At 38.5% G+C, this 16,011-nt stretch overlaps 3 protein-coding genes across 3 annotated transcripts; 1 reads left to right on the top strand and 2 right to left on the bottom strand.

Moving 5' to 3' along the window:
- Window positions 1–432: 432 nt before the first annotated feature.
- LOC129721706 (EARP-interacting protein homolog) lies at window positions 433–1,862 on the top strand. Its single transcript, XM_055674591.1, has 2 exons — window positions 433–583; window positions 643–1,862. The coding sequence occupies exons 1-2, from the start codon at window positions 542–544 to the stop codon at window positions 1,696–1,698; spliced, it is 1,098 nt and encodes a 365-aa protein (XP_055530566.1). The 5' UTR covers window positions 433–541; the 3' UTR covers window positions 1,699–1,862.
- Window positions 1,766–3,503, bottom strand: LOC129721705 (uncharacterized). Its single transcript, XM_055674590.1, has 3 exons — window positions 3,160–3,503; window positions 2,522–3,104; window positions 1,766–2,467 (listed from the first exon to the last, which is right to left on the bottom strand). Exons 1-3 carry the CDS (start codon window positions 3,322–3,324, stop codon window positions 1,944–1,946), a joined length of 1,272 nt encoding a protein of 423 aa, XP_055530565.1. The 5' UTR covers window positions 3,325–3,503; the 3' UTR covers window positions 1,766–1,943.
- A 5,788-nt stretch (window positions 3,504–9,291) lies between these two features.
- Window positions 9,292–12,027, bottom strand: LOC129724581 (ubiquitin-conjugating enzyme E2 C). The gene is made up of 2 exons (XM_055679574.1): window positions 11,447–12,027; window positions 9,292–10,774 (listed from the first exon to the last, which is right to left on the bottom strand). Exons 1-2 carry the CDS (start codon window positions 11,545–11,547, stop codon window positions 10,345–10,347), a joined length of 531 nt encoding a protein of 176 aa, XP_055535549.1. The 5' UTR covers window positions 11,548–12,027; the 3' UTR covers window positions 9,292–10,344.
- Window positions 12,028–16,011: the final 3,984 nt, after the last annotated feature.

Raw genomic sequence — 16,011 nt, 5'->3', positions numbered from 1 at the left:
GCTAGGCTAAAGAGAGGCGATATGATTGGTGACTCATCTTCGTTCATTAATGACAATTATTGACAATAAAATAAAACTTTGACGTTCTTTTCCGTTGACGGTTGAATTGACTCGACCGACTCGACTTTTTCTATTACTCGGTTTGCTTACATTTGACATCACCTCAGGGCTGCCAAGTATACAGATTTTTCTGTATTATACAGATTTTTTGACCACGATACAGAAATGATACAGAATACATAATTCATACAGAATTTTGAGGGAAATAGGGAAAAACACGGTTATAGACCTGAGTTTTCTTTCAGGAATTTTACCCAACCTTTTAACGGTTTTAGGAGCAGTTCAAGGTCGGATTCCAAGCCCAGCTCCCCTAAACCCAAGCACTTGTAGGCACCCGAAAACAATACAGAAAAATACAGATATTTTTACGAGTGCTTACAGATTTTTCAAAATAAAATATGACAGCTCTGCATCACCTTTTGCTGCTGATGTTTTCTTGTGTTCGATTTGTAGAAGCAATTTCTACATTTTAACTGTTACAATGGACGAAAACAACTCCCTAGTGTATGGATTAGAATTCCAGGTAATTAAAGTGCGACTAATTCAATGTTACAATTATTGTCATCTGTCTACCATTCATAGGCACGGGCACTAGCTGCCCAGCAAGCTGAAAGCGATATTATACGGTTTTTCGTGGCCACGCAATCTCTTAAACCAAACAACCAACTTCATGTAGTGAACTTGAATGAAAACACGACGACGCTTGAGGTGAAAGTATTTTCGCATCCCCTGGGAGAAGTGTGGAAATTGAACGCTAGCCCACACGACCACCGAATTATTGCATCCTGTTACAGTATTTTAAAAGGCACCCAGGCTGTAATGCAAACTGCTTTGTTGAGGCTACCAGAGCAGTTGACATCGGGAGAAGATAGTCAGGAATTTTTAAAGTTTGCTGATGAAGAGATCCTACAAACCGACGGATATGGAACCGAGATACGTACGACCGAGTTTCATCCATCGGACGCTGCACTACTTTGTACTGTGATCGACGGAAAAATTTTGCTATTCAATCGAGCTGAAGCATCCACCAAATTAGTGGTGGAGATTAATGCTAAAAATTCGCCCCGTTTCTCCGGTGGACGCTGGTCTCATTTTAATCAAGGTAATCAGTTCATAACGTTGTCGGACTGTAGCGTACGATCATATGATATTCGTGAGCCAAATCATTGCGCTTGGGTGATTGAAGATGCCCACAACCAGCTGGTTCGAGATTTGGACTGCAACCCGAACAAGCAGTGTCACATTGTTACTGGGGGTGACGATGGTGTGATGAAGATCTGGGACTTTCGCAACACAAAGGAACCTGTTTTTGCTCGCAGCGACCATCATCACTGGATATGGAGCGTACGATACAACACTTACCATGACCAGCTGGTGTTATCTAGCAGCAGTGACGGTAAAGTGCTGCTGACCTGTGCTGGCAGCGTTAGCTCGGAAGCCCCGGAAAGTGGTGATGAAACAGATGGCAAAGAATATTTGGCGGATGGTCTGCTGCAGACGTTCGATCAGCACGAAGATTCCGTATACTGTGTGGAATGGAGCACTACTGATCCGTGGTTATTTGCATCGCTCAGTTACGACGGAAGAGTTGTGATTTCGAGGGTTCCGAAGCAGTACAAGTATCAAATTCTTTTGTAGGCATACATTCGTAGTTCTGTGACATATTTATATCAAAATGCACCCTAATATATCTTTTTTTGTAATGACTAAGATGTTCCACGTAGATTTTATTTTATGAAACAGGATGATACTTCGCAATAACTTAAAATAAAAAGAAAACGGAGTTTCGTGATTTTTTTTCAGTTATGCTTTGTTCAAATTGTAAGTCACAAACTGGTGTACGTTATCAATTAACAACTTATTTATAATTTATTTCTTGCCGATTATTTTCTCCTTAACTTGCAGCCGAGACTGGGTTCCTTCAGCACCTTAGGGGCAGCTTTTCGTCGGGGTCTTTTCGAGTCATTTGACTCTGTGCTGGCCTGTTCACTGCGTTCCAAGTCGTCCTGTTTCGTACTCTTGTTTGTTTTGAATACGAGTGAGTTGTGAGAGATATTATGTTTGGTAAGGTTTGCTTTTGTTAGGGGCTTTAGCGCCACGAACGGCACAGGAGATGTTGGAGAGAGCAAACCTGCTTTTAATCGATTTGTGCGCCGGCTTTTAGCTAGCGGTGTTGAGCAAGTCGCATTCGAGATAGTATCATTGGTGCCGTTACCGTTTTCCTTATTCGCTTCCTGGTCAATTAGTGTACTTAGCAACGATTCACTAGCCATTCGTTTCAAATTTGTAGGCCGAAGGCTTTGATCAGTAGGAGGATTAACGTCACTTTGAATACTTTCATAACTTGATTTCTCGGAAAAGCTGCTTGTTTCAATGGCGTTGCGAATGGTTATACTTTCATCGATGACTGTAATTAGAATTGGATTGAAATTAAGCACAGTGAAAAAAAATCTAACTTTACCTTCAATGTTGGGAACTTCATCGGTCATTATTTGTGCCATTGAAACCTTAGGCAGAAAACTAGGTTGACTGATGTCCATGTTCTCAGATCCAGTCACTTCCCGTAAGCTTTCTTCTTCGCTGCTAAATCTGCCTTCGCGCGAGTCTCTGCTGTGTCGATATTCTTGACTTTTACGGGCAGCCTTCACCACACAACTTGTGTCAATTGTTTCAAACGACTCGTCAACACTACGATTTCGCGATCTTCGTTCCAATCGCTTCAATAACGGACTTTTGGTCAACAAAACGTTGCGCTCCTCGTCGTTTTCATTTCCCTCTTCCAGTACCGTGTTGCTCGCTGTTCGGTAGTCCTCCATTGACTTATTTTCGTCTTCACCCTCAGTGATAGCCGCTTCGTCAACTTCTGGTGGATATTCCATTCGACGTCGCTCATATATCAAGCCGGCTATTGGCCGACGCGTTCGTTCTTCTGCCTCCTTCATTGCGTGCTCATTGTAAACAATATTAAAAACGGATTCACTTTGATCTCTAACCGATACCATAATTGTGGTGATTGTCTTGAACTGCTCCAGCAGTTTATGCACCTGAAATTAAAATAATCACGAAAACACTCGCAATAATTTTGATCTTGCTTCTTACCATGTCTCGCAACGTTTTGTTTTCCTCTCTATATTTTAAAAGTTGATCATTTAATTGATTTATCATTTCAATTTTGTCCTTCATCTCTTCCTTCAGCTTCTGATTGTTTAACACTAACTGTGAATTGATTAACTTGTATGCGGAGAGAAAATTACTGTCCCCCATTATGAATATTTATTTCTGTAAAACAATTTATATCGCAAAATTCAACATATGTATCAGGAAATAACGAGAAAAACGAAAAACACCAAAAGCTTCCTTGCCGAGTATAACTGACAAAATTCGGTTTGATCGGTTTGACCAGGCCTATGAAAAGACGCCATTTTTCTATGACCGAAAAATAACAAGCAAAATATTGTGGAGTGGGTTCGAAATGGAAATGGAGCCACAAAAAAAGTCACATACAACCCAGAGCAAAAGCATAGGCGCGTCTAAGGCCTGGGTTTGACAGATACTTGCATTTTCAAATTCTTGACGCGCTCACCAAAAGGGTCTAAGCGTTAGGGCTGCCAGTTTGGATAAAACTCGTGTACACGAAAAAGTAATGTGATATTTCAACGAAAAAATTGTTAGATTTTATTCCCGATTTTGCCTTTTAGGTAAAATGTTTTTTTTTCACGTGTCTGAAAAATACCAGCAGCAGGAAGCTTAAGGTTGGAATTGTCCACTCCCCTTAATTTTCTCTTCACATTTCAATGCGTTCGTATAGTTGCATAATAAAAGGCCGTTGTAATGAACAGTGGCGTAGCGTGACCGGGTGACACCCGGGGCGGAAAATTTGTGTGTCACCCCTTTCCCCCTGGGTGTCACCCCCACCAGGTAGCAGTGAAATCCGTTTGTTATCGAAAATTGTGAAAGTTAGCACGTTTGTTTTCAATTGCATAAAATCTACCCATTTTTGAAAAGTTGGCTCAGATTATACTCTTCGGAGCAAATTTATAATTTTCGAGGGTTCACCTTATCACCGTTTTGAAGGTGACACGCATGAAAATTTTCCTCATGGATCTTTCAAATGATATGAAAAACTGATATAGTTAAACAAACCAATTGTCCTGAACACTAAGTAGTCGGCTGCGAAGTCTGTGTATAAATAAACAGATGGTCAAGTTCCGAATCGGAATGATGCACCAAGGCTTTGCTTTGCTATTATTATGGAAAAATCTGCAGACGAACTTAAATATTGAGTAAGCATACCTTTTTTTATCTTGTTTTTTTTTTTGCTGCGAAGAATATTTGAAGACAAAGGATTCATTCAATTCTTTCTTCACTCAGGATTAGCGAACCTATACATTAGAGAAATGACAACCTATACATTAGAGAAATGACAAGACACTCACCGTTAAGGCAACTGTCAACATCAAAACGGATAACGGCAATGCAAAATGATACAACTCGCCCGTTTTGATGTTGACAGTTGCCTTAACGGTGAGTGTCTTGTCATTTCTCTAATGTATAGGTTCGCTACTCAGGATGGAAGTTTCAGAGTGGTAGTTGTTACTTCATTTCTTGGAAGCAATACAACTGTCCCGTTTTTACTGATGCTCTGTCTAGTTGAATTACTTGATTTGATAATAAATAAATTTTTTTGTATATTTAATCGCTTTTGATCATATTCTGGGTTTATCTGAAAAAAATAGCAAAACACTTCAAATTTAACCGAAGTTCTCGTAATAATTTTGCAGTCAAATTTTCCGAGCTCCGTAATTATTTATTGAGTAACTCGGTAAAACATTACCGAGAATCTCGTTAAAGTTTGACAGGTGTTCAATTTTTGGTTTTACAGAATCTCGGTATTTTGATGTATTACCAAGTTTTTTTTACCGAGATCTCAGCTGTTGAAATCTCGGTAATGTATTTTACCGTGCTCGGTGATGATATCTAAGTATGAACGACACTACACAAGATTTCCTCAAAGCGCAGGAACTCAAAATTTTATTTATATTCTGGACATTTTCTTCTTGTATTTGAAATGAACGTTTTTTGTGGCGATGGAGCTAGGTTCCAGAGTTACGTCTGTTAGACTGTGGTTATATCATGTCTTTATACGCTGATTTCCAGCAAATATTCACTTACTGTTTTGTTTTCAGCAAAAAGTTTTGCTGTATTTTCGTGAATCACTGCAGCCCCTGCAGTATAAATAAATTATGCAGTTGATTCGCAATACAGTTTACCAGAGGGGATTCACTGCTGTCAAATTTCATATATGTGTGTGTTATCGCAGATCAACCAGGGGGGATCTATCTGTCAAAAATCGTGTAACCAACATATTCGGCAACATGGTGTTTGTTTTGGTTTTTGTTCCTTTTGGTCATGAAATTGATCGATGTGAAATATTATAGAATTGGAATGTTTTTCATCAAAACTCAAGAAACCGCGGAAAACTTTCTTGAATGTTGTTTAGCTATTCACATTTTTCCCCCATTATTGTTCATAGTTACAAACATCATGGACCAACAAACGTCATGGACCAGAGTTGATCTGCGATAACACACACATATATGAAATTTGACAGCAGTGAATCCCCTCTGAGATCAACTCTGGTCCATGACGTTTGTTGGTCCATGACGTTTGTTGGTCCATGACGTTTGTTGGTCCATGACGTTTGTTGGTCCATGATGTTTGTAACTATGAACAATAATGGGGGAAAAATGTGAATAGCTAAACAACATTCAAGAAAGTTTTCCGCGGTTTCTTGAGTTTTGATGAAAAACATTCCAATTCTATAATATTTCACATCGATCAATTTCATGACCAAAAGGAACAAAAACCAAAACAAACACCATGTTGCTGAATATGTTGGTTACACGATTTTTGACAGATAGATCCCCCCTGCAGTTTACTAATTCAGTAAATAAAGCATCAGAATGCCGTCATTCGGTGTTCGTAAAATGTCAATAACGCGTTGAGTAAACAAAGGCTTAAACAAACCTTGTAAATGTTTGATCCACCGGTGGTGAACTAAGCTAGTCTTTTTCCTGAGAAGTTACATACAGTATAAGGTTTACTCTGACGTGAACACGATTTTTATGGTCTAGCAGGGTGTAAAATTTTCGCTTTTAAACTCGATCGTAAAATGTTGACAATTTTTCGCACACTCCGTCCAGCATCGTTTTTGCATTTGCAGCCGCATTTTTAACGATCATCATTCTGATGCTTCGTTGTTTGTTTATGTGTTTATACAGCGCCAGTGGCGTAGCGTGACCGGGTGATACCCGGGGCGGAAAATTTGGGTGTCGCCCCTTTCCTCCTGGGTGTCACCTTCACCAGGTTGCAATGAAATCATTTTGTTATCAAAAATTTGTGAGAGTTAGCACGTTTGTTTTCAATTGCAATAAATCTACCTATTTTTGAAAAATTGGTTGAGATTATACTCTTGAAAGCAAATTTATATAATTTTCGAGGGTTTCACCGCGACCTCCACCTAATTGATAGTTAATCTCAAGGATATCACCCTTATGAAAATGACACATATTAAAATTTTCCTCATGGGTGTCACCCCTTAGAGGGTGACACCCGGGGCGGACCGCCCCCGCCGCCCCCACCACGCTACGCCAGTGGTAATGAATATACCAAATATAAGAAAAAACAATGAATAAAGAGAGAGGGATTTTAGACGCACAAAATTTGCTTGTGAAGGGGTGATGTAAAATATACGTTGCGCAGCGTTTCATTTATTTCAAGTGAGTAGAGAATGATTGAACACGAGAATAGATTTCTGGATACTAAATAGTAGCAGGGTGGTATCCGTGATACGACCGCATAGTTGACGTAGGACTACAATAGTTTTATATTTCCCTTTGAGGCTCTGTTTGATTTGAGCTCGTTTTACTTCTAGCACGGTTCGATTTTGGCACACATGTGCCAAAACGAGCGATTATGTCTAAACACATTTCTTAGTCTTCTTGATTATTACAACAAATTTAATCTCAACATCCTCCAAAAGAAAGGTATTTTGGTTCTTTATGTTGCCAAAGCGAATGACCGGAATTGGTAAAACGGTTCCTGGAACATGACCGGAACATGTGCCGGTTACATGTATAATGATCATGATTTAAGCAGTACTAAGCCTCTAATTACTCGGGTAGTAATATCAAGTATCTAGGTCATCAGCTTCAATTCGTCAAGCGACACCTCAAACGACTTGGAACTAAAACTAGTTTATTGGTGGAAATATCTATGAAAAAACGTTATGAAAAGAGAACCGTTCATTTTTGGCAAATTCTGCCATGTCGTGTTTGGCAAAATCAAACGGCGTCTGTATTTTGATTTGTTATTTGCAGCACTCTATTTTAGAAGAAAAAAATATTCTCTTTAACATTGATGAATATCTTTCATTCTAATACAGTCAATTTTCTTCAATACGCGATAAGGCAAGCTTCTATACAGACCTAAATTGAGTACGATTTAGTAGAAATTAAACAATATTTATTTGTTGTTATGGCTCACTCTCCAATTACCAAGCGGCAAATATGTCACTTAATAAAATTTCCTTGCAATTACAAGTTCGTGGAAAAAATAACGATAAAAAATTTCAGTTTTTGAACACAAATGTTATTCACAGAAAATTTAAAATGGACATGAGAAAAACAGAGTGTAGAGTTTAAAAATAAACAACGCATTTTATCTGTACAATGAACCTAATTTATATACCCTGCTATCTGCCTCTACCGACACGTACAGAATTTTGCAGTCCCCGGTGGCACAGCGTATTTTGCTACTACATATACTAAACAAAAAGAAGAAGAAGACAATTTAAACGGCAATTCGATTGTTTTCCAGATCGCCAAACGATACCTACGCGTTAACCCAACACGCCCCACTGTGCGTCGACAACGGCAATGTAGTCTTAACTTGGCTTGGCTGCACACAAATGGATATCGAGTTCTACTGTACTAATAGACGACGAGTGACCAACGCTCTATTCATACATTGCTCGGTGGAGTATGTTTTCCATCAAGACATCAGTTTTAATAACATTCTGACAGCAGAACGTGAAACTGTCTGATAGTGGAGGTGGTTACGAACTTTCCGAAAAAGCTTTACCTTCAAGACATCAATATAGTCTAGGCCCATAGAAGCAAACGTTAGTTGACCTATTGGGACGGGGAGATTCTGTCAATTTTTTTTGCCACTGCTATACGGAATATCACAGCAACCAGTTGGTGTCTATTCATGAAGTCTGTGCCAGGGGTGCTCGCATGTGATTGGTATATTGTTCGTGGAAATTCGACCTTGAAACTTTTATTCAAATTTCACTGTTAAACAATGAAATGATAATGATAACTGAGGAATCACAAAATTGTCCATCATTTTATCAATCCAACGACATATTGATTATTGTGATCCATTATGTGGTTACATCAGCATTACCGTTTGAAATCTTTCATTCCAACGTTACACCTTGGTTTTAGTTTCCGCAGAATGTATTTCGATATAGTGCGGTTAGACGTAGTCCTACGTCAAAAAGAATCTTCTGGTCAGAAACATGAGGTCACCTCGTTGAAATTACAAGCGAAGATGACTTAAACCCCAACACAGGGTGGCGAAAAAAATTTCAAAATGGAATTCCCTGATTTTTCTTAACATTCCCTGAAATACAACATTACTTTCCTTGATATTTTTCAGCATTCGGCGCCAAAAAGTACAACGAAGATGAACGCAACTCTGAAATTTCAGTGAAAAAGGTATTCAATCAGATATGGAACCGAAGTGAGTTGCGGTCCCGAATCTATCTTTTATGCTAAATGCTTTTTTGCCCTAAAGAGCCGTTTAAAATAGAATCTCCTGTTGGTTTATATATTTTCCCTGATTATTTTCCAGTTTTCCCTGATATTCCCTGATCGAAAAATGAAATCCCTGACATTCCCTGATTTTCCAGGTTTCCGTCATCCTGCCAACATCTCGTTACTGTTTCTACCCATTTTGAATGCATGGGGCTGAATTTAAAGCGAGGTTTATGCAACCATATTCGCGTGATGTTGTTCATGAATACGCCTGTGGAATTAAATGCCGATACGCAGCATTCAATAGTGATGGTGTAAGTACAAAACTTCAAAACATTCGCTATAAATCTTCTGAAATATATCCGATAATTTCATAGAGAAGTGTTCGATATTACTTAGAAACACAAGCTTCAGTGGAATTGTAATTTATTCATGTTTACAGATACCAATTGCCTTGCTGAATTATTTATAATAAAATACGGACAGAATCAAAAGAAACAAAAAACGAGAAAATACCAAGTGCAAAGTAGTCAGAATACTCTCTGGGCTAATAGTGCTGTAATGCGTGCTGTTCGTTGCGCTGACACGCTACGGTAGTTTATCAGGCAAAGCTTCTTTAAACTATAGTGTTTGACGTTGAATTCCTAGAACACAGTACAAAAAGAATCTTCCTCGATCTCGTTCCTAGCGCATGATTCAATACTATATAAAACACCTCCGCTTGACTATTAGCTAAACATTATTTACTAGATGATAGTTTGGTACATGTCAGAAAATGATTTTCAAGAGATAGCTGTGTAAAAGGTCGAACTTGCTTGGGTACTTTTCTGCTATGTTACTGACAAACCACGTTAATTGTATGCTTTGGAATTATTTGAAGATGTCCATCTAAGGCAATCGCAGCTGCGTCTCTGCTGCTAAATATGTGTACGTCTAACTTTTTCTGCTTCCGGATGTATCAGCGCGATATACTTTAGACTTATTTGAGTGTTGCTCTACACGCTAATGAGAAGACATTTACGTCAAAATAAATTATATCGAGAATAAACAGATCGTAGTACATAAATCAACCATACAGTAAACGTTTTAATCGATATCTTGTTAATAAATATATCCGCAGTTTAAAATTAACTTCTACAAAACTGTTCGCTACTCCCCTCAGCATAAAAATGGCCTGTGAATAAATTTGATCTGCTCACAGTGGGTCACAACAATCATCCCACACTACCTTTGTTTAAATCATCAGATTTTTTGTTTGTTTCACAGATATCCGTTTGAACCGATCGCACATCAATTCGGTATTTGTCTCTCTTGTTGCATTTTGCATGTGTAGTTGTTATTTCTTATCGCTTGAATGTATATGGTTGAATGTCCATCCGTGTGATTCAAATTCGCGCACGCATTCATCCATCACTGCATACCGCGTTCTCTCAACCCACCAGCCACTGTTGTTTCGACGCACTTAGACCTCTTTATGCTTCTCATAGAAATCGTCTAAATATTTCTTATACTCAGCTTGATTAGGCCACATCTGGGAGGCTTGCGAATTTAGCGGGCTGTCGTTATTGGGCTCTCCCAGCAGCGACTGGATGGAGAGCAAAATCGTCCGCACGTCATACAGGGCAGACCATTTGTCCTTCAGGATGTCTAAGCAAATCGAACCGCTCAGGTCCACATTGGGGTGGAAGCAGGGTGTTAAGAATTTTACATTGGGCGCCGAGTATGGGTAAGAATTTGGAAACTCCAACAGCAGCTTGTACTTCTGGCCCTTGTAAACAGTGCCCTCCGGACCGCATATGGTTCCTATCCATTTGAAAAAATTCTCGCCCTCCGGGAAGGCTGAAATAGTTTTTTCTGAGGACATCATTAAAGCCATCAGCTCTTTCTGGAGTCTGGAATAAGGTAATGATAGATTGTGCATCAGTAATAACTCAAACAATTAAGAGACTATAAATAGCTTTGGTGATTTTTTTATTAGAGAAGTTGAACAATTTTTACAGTAGCACATTGTTCATTTTTCAACTGATCGCTACTGTTAAGCATAAAACCGTTCGCGACCTTTGCGAACTACTTCGCCAAAATCCCATTTTTGAATTTCCAGTGTTACCAAATGTTGTTTTTTCAATCAACAAACTATTAATAATATAATTAACATCTAAAGAAATTCAAACTAATAAAATCAATTTGATTCGTTACAACCGTTACCGCAAAATTACTTTTGTAGGAAATTTCGAGATAAAGATCGTGCAATTTTTTTAGATTTCCCTATCAAATGAACGATATAACCCGCCTTCTTTCTACATAAAACATTTTTTTTAATTTTGTTAATGAAAGCTACAGATATTGTTCAAACTTATCAAATTCAATTGGCGTCGTACAAACAGATTCACTGTTTTGTATAACTCATAATTCTTCATAAACGGTAAATATTCAACAGCTTGGCATCACTGCATTTATGAATTCTAATTCTCAACAAACATTCAAGCTATCCTTAATCCAAGCCTAAGACAAAATTAACGAAATCGTATTTATTGATACAATACTTTATTTTTAGTCCATCTTACCTTTTACTAACTGCATGATTATTGTTATTGATGAGAGTTTCATCACTCTGTTTCGACGGGTTTGAGGAAGCAGCACGTTCCGGGTTGATATTCTGCGCCATGTTCCTTGCAACTATCGAAGTACTTAGTAATAATGTAAAGTCTTAGCTCGGTCAAGCTTCAAACGATAATTTTTGTATCCGTGAACTGATGATAGCGTTGGGATTTTTGTCAAAATTGACGCTACTGCTGCGATTACTCACTTTTCGGCTTGGAAAACAATTGATACGAACGCTTATTTTCTGTTTTCTTTTACACCCCGTTTATTGACTCGTTTGTTCCAGAAGCGCAGCAAGCAATGGCCACTTTAGACGACGAACCGTAGAAATATATTGCCTATTTGCTCATTCAACTCGGTAGATTATTCCACAAAAACTTTGCGAAAACGTCATCTGAAGTGTGGAATTACCTTTTCCGACTTCAAAAGAACTTTGTCGTAAATATGAACGAGAGATTTTCGTCTTTTCCACTGCTCGCTTCGTTTGGCTGGAGCTACACCACAAAAGTTCGTTTGCTTTATATGATGATGGCTGCTGAGCTGACACTCGACTTTAAATTTGGACAACACTCACACAACTATACGGAACCATTTCCAATATGAGACATAATTGCCAGATTTTTTTGAAGTAGAATACTTCTCTCAGGAAGTTCGGCTACATAGGGATGTGAAATGAAAATCTAAAACCGAAAAAAGTGAAAAATATGTCCAACTTCAAATGCTAATAAATCGGTTGGTATTCGATGGATTTCCTTCGTTCTTGCAGCAATAGATTGGAAAATCTTCTAAGATTCTTCCCAAAATAAGATAATTGTAATTTTATTATTCACACTATTGTACTGTTGAAAATAGTCAAGCCTTGTCAAAACAAAAAATTCGACCTCTGATTGGTCGTTATATGCTTGCTTCCCAAGCACGGTCGACAGGATCATATACCTTGCAATTGAAAACATGCTATTTGGCCTATATAAGAGCCTGTTTCAGCCGGAGCCGCTCAACGGATCCAGAACAAGTTCCTGAAAATGATCTTGAACGTGCCCTTCGGAACCCGAACATCAGAAGTGCATCAAATAGCTAGTATCGATATGACCGAAAACATAATCTCTGCACACGCTGAAAACACTAAAAACAATGCACTTAACTCTATTGCTGTGCTCATTCGTGAACTTTATTTATAAGTAGCTAGGTATATTTATTTAATAATTTAAACTCTAATGCCGAGCATTAAAATGTAAATCATGTACGTAGAAAAGGAAAAAGTAGTAACACTTATAGTACATTAAAAACATCAGAGTTGAAAAGTTGATAAAATTGAATCTCTCACAATGTTCAAAAAACAAATGTATAGTGAAAATACCGTAAGAAAAATAAAGAATATTGAATCCAAAATAAAAAAAAAATCCGGAGACGCTCATAATAGTTCTAGACAGCGACAACAGCAGTCGTCCCTCCTTAGCAGCAGCACTAGCCCTGTGGTTGGTCACCACGTCTCAGGAGCAGCGCGGTTTTTCTCAGCGTATGTCGCCAGAAAACAAGCATTCTGTGTTGCATCCTAGCAATTTAAATTTGTCGCACCCGTCTAACTTACTGAATGTGAAGTAGCTTCCACAGTGCATGTTGTCCGTGTATCTTAATTCCCTCAATGTTAGGGCAGCTCAAAGGTTGTAATTAGCAACCGATTTTGAACCGCAACATGCTTTTTTCAAGGCAAATAAAAAAATAATTGAAGGTTAATAATTTTCTGGCATCAACACAAGCAGAAATTCTGTGCGGGATGCAATCAAATTCTGTTGTAGTTGTCTAATTTTAACTTTATTTAGTAAACCCCCCACTGTAGGGGCAGCGCAAAGGCTGCGATCAGCATAACCGACATTGAATAATAAACTGCCCTGTTAGAACGCATTCACAAAAGTAGTTAATTCGACTATGCAGAGCTAATATGAAGTCGATTCAATCAATCAGCATAAACTGAATTTCGTCGTCTCCCAGCTGCCAAGTTGCAACATGATGCAACACGCAACAACGAGCAAACGAAATCGCTTGATGTTAAGCCTGTAGTACACCCTTTGACCGAGCGTCAAATATTTGTCTCTTTTTGACAGATAAAAATTTGGTCAAAGATAATTATTTGTCACTCTCCGATTTTAACATGGGGCAAACAACAACAATGATGTCAAATAAATTTGACCATTATGTCAGAAGGTCAAATATTTGACCATTAGACAAAGAGTGTACTACAGGGTTACAAACCGCAATAAGATACGGGTTAAAACCGTTGCGTGTGTGAGAGCACCATCGGTGTTTATTCGCTGGATACAAAAATCAAATGCGAATTGTGGAATAATTTGTCTGAAGAACATTAGGGAATGGAACAACTGAACTGATAGGGCGTGGCCTATTTCGTAGCACCCTTCGGCTATAAAAGAGTGTTTCTGGGAGAACTAGCTACATTCATTAGTCGGAAGGTGAGCTAAATGGACCGTCCACAACGTTGACAGCAGCAGCAGCAGATATCAGCACTCAGCGGTAACAGAATATATCAGCGGGTTGCGCCTGTGGCTGCCTTCAAATTAAACAAATCACTTGCCCTGTGGTTGGTCACCACGTCTCAGGCCTCTGCCTGAGAACGAACGCCAACGCGAGCGATCGGGCGAGATTTTTGCCGTACATCAGCCGGCACTTCCTCTGATGGAAAAGTTGGATCATTTTGTTCAGAAGAATATTACTGTCGGTAATATTACAGAGCTGCGATTGCATTATATCCAATATGGAATTGAACAATTGTTCTTTTGAGAACAAATAAAACACTTAATTTGAAAATTTAATAGCTTTGGGTACCAGTAGCAGTATGGTAACAGCCTCAGCGGTAGGTGCAGCCGGTACTTCCATGAGGCGGATGTTATAAGGAAGTAAATGGAAGCGGCATGGCGAAACAGTTCGGGTGTGCTTAGACGCGCGTCATTTTTCGTTGTTGATATTATTCCCCACATAAAACGAAGCGCTTTCGTACGATTGCGGCGGTATTAGCAGTAGATGCTTATTAGGCCTCTGCCAGGCTAAACTCGAAAAGCGGCGTGAACCGTTTCGCCCGGCCGTAGGTTAATGTGCAGCCGTAAGTAGAGCTGTGTAAAAGTATTCTACTTCAACCTCGCGGTCGTGGCTTTGCACACAACCCACCTGTGATTTTTTTCATGAATAACACATTCAATTCATGGCGATAGAAATTAATGTTTTATTCTCGACTGCGATTCAAGATAATTGAAAAACTCTATCGTCATAACTCGGATGCTTTTCGCGTCGTAACGCAATGAAATAATTCTGTTTCTTACGTTTCTCAAAGAATCAGCGGGTAATCTGAGAAAAAGGTATAAAGATTGCAAAACTGTGAGTAATTAGTAAATCTGGCAGGTCTGTGACTGGAAAGTTTGTGAGCCAAAAAAGTCTCTGCCTGTCATAATGGTACGATGATAAATAATATTCAAAATGAGTTGAAATTACTCGTTTTGAACTCCAGTTATTGGCCCTAAAGCCCTAGAGTTAAAGTTTGGCCGGCATAAGAACATAAGAATGTTTAACATGTCAAGTTTCTCTTGGCAGATGGAAAGTATTGTGATTTAGCAATAGCAAAATGCGAAAGAGATGAAACCCGAATATAACAAAAAACAAAACATTGAATTCAAAAAATCTTTACGATATTTTTTTTTTTTTTGGTTACAAAAATCATAACGCCATAGACCTCCTTTCTATTGTCTCTGATCTTTTGCTTCTGATTAATTTTTAATTTTGTTTTTCCTCACTGTTGACAACTGGCTGAGATTTTGAGTTACTACGGCTGTTGGTGATACATGAAGTTTTGAACGGACATTGGGTAGCTTGTTTAAAGTGAGCGTAATCAATCGACATATTATCCGGTGTCTCACTGAGCCACAAACTTATACACAAGATTTAGTGCTTTTCCATTCTCCGACGCGAGGCATGAATCATCGTGAATAAAGTGGAACTGCAAAACATTTTTTTTATTCGGATTGATATTGATTGATTGATGTTATTAAAAAATCCTCCAGTAATTCACAAAGCTCAAGCCATTTTCGGCGATGATTTTTATTGGTGGGGAATCGAAAATAGCTCATGTTTTCAAAATTTCGTGATGTTCGATTTGAACAAAATAGAAAACAGCACTTCATTTTTTCACTACTATATTGTAGCAAAACAAACTGAAACAAAAAACTATAACATATATTAAACTGAAAATACGATTAGTCATGTAATGACTTTTATTTTTTTGCAATGTTGCTAGTTCTTTGAAATTTTAGAATGGCTGCCAGATCGACGGAAATTCAGTCGGCCAAACTTTAACTCTAGGCCTTTAATTGGCTCTGACGACTCTATGCTGTTTGTTTCGAGCCTTTGGCATCCCTATACCGAGTAACAGTGAATGACAATGAACTCATGTCCTGGGCTCAAATTAATTTGTGCCCGCTTTCAGCAGTAAGATAAAGATGTATGAAAAGAAGCGGTGATATGCTAT

This window comes from Wyeomyia smithii, chromosome 2 (assembly GCF_029784165.1).
Source record: "Wyeomyia smithii strain HCP4-BCI-WySm-NY-G18 chromosome 2, ASM2978416v1, whole genome shotgun sequence".
In the NCBI taxonomy this organism is placed as follows: domain Eukaryota; kingdom Metazoa; phylum Arthropoda; class Insecta; order Diptera; family Culicidae; genus Wyeomyia; species Wyeomyia smithii.
The sequence above is the reverse complement of the archived record's forward strand: the minus strand, read 5'-3'. Positions and strand labels throughout refer to the sequence as shown.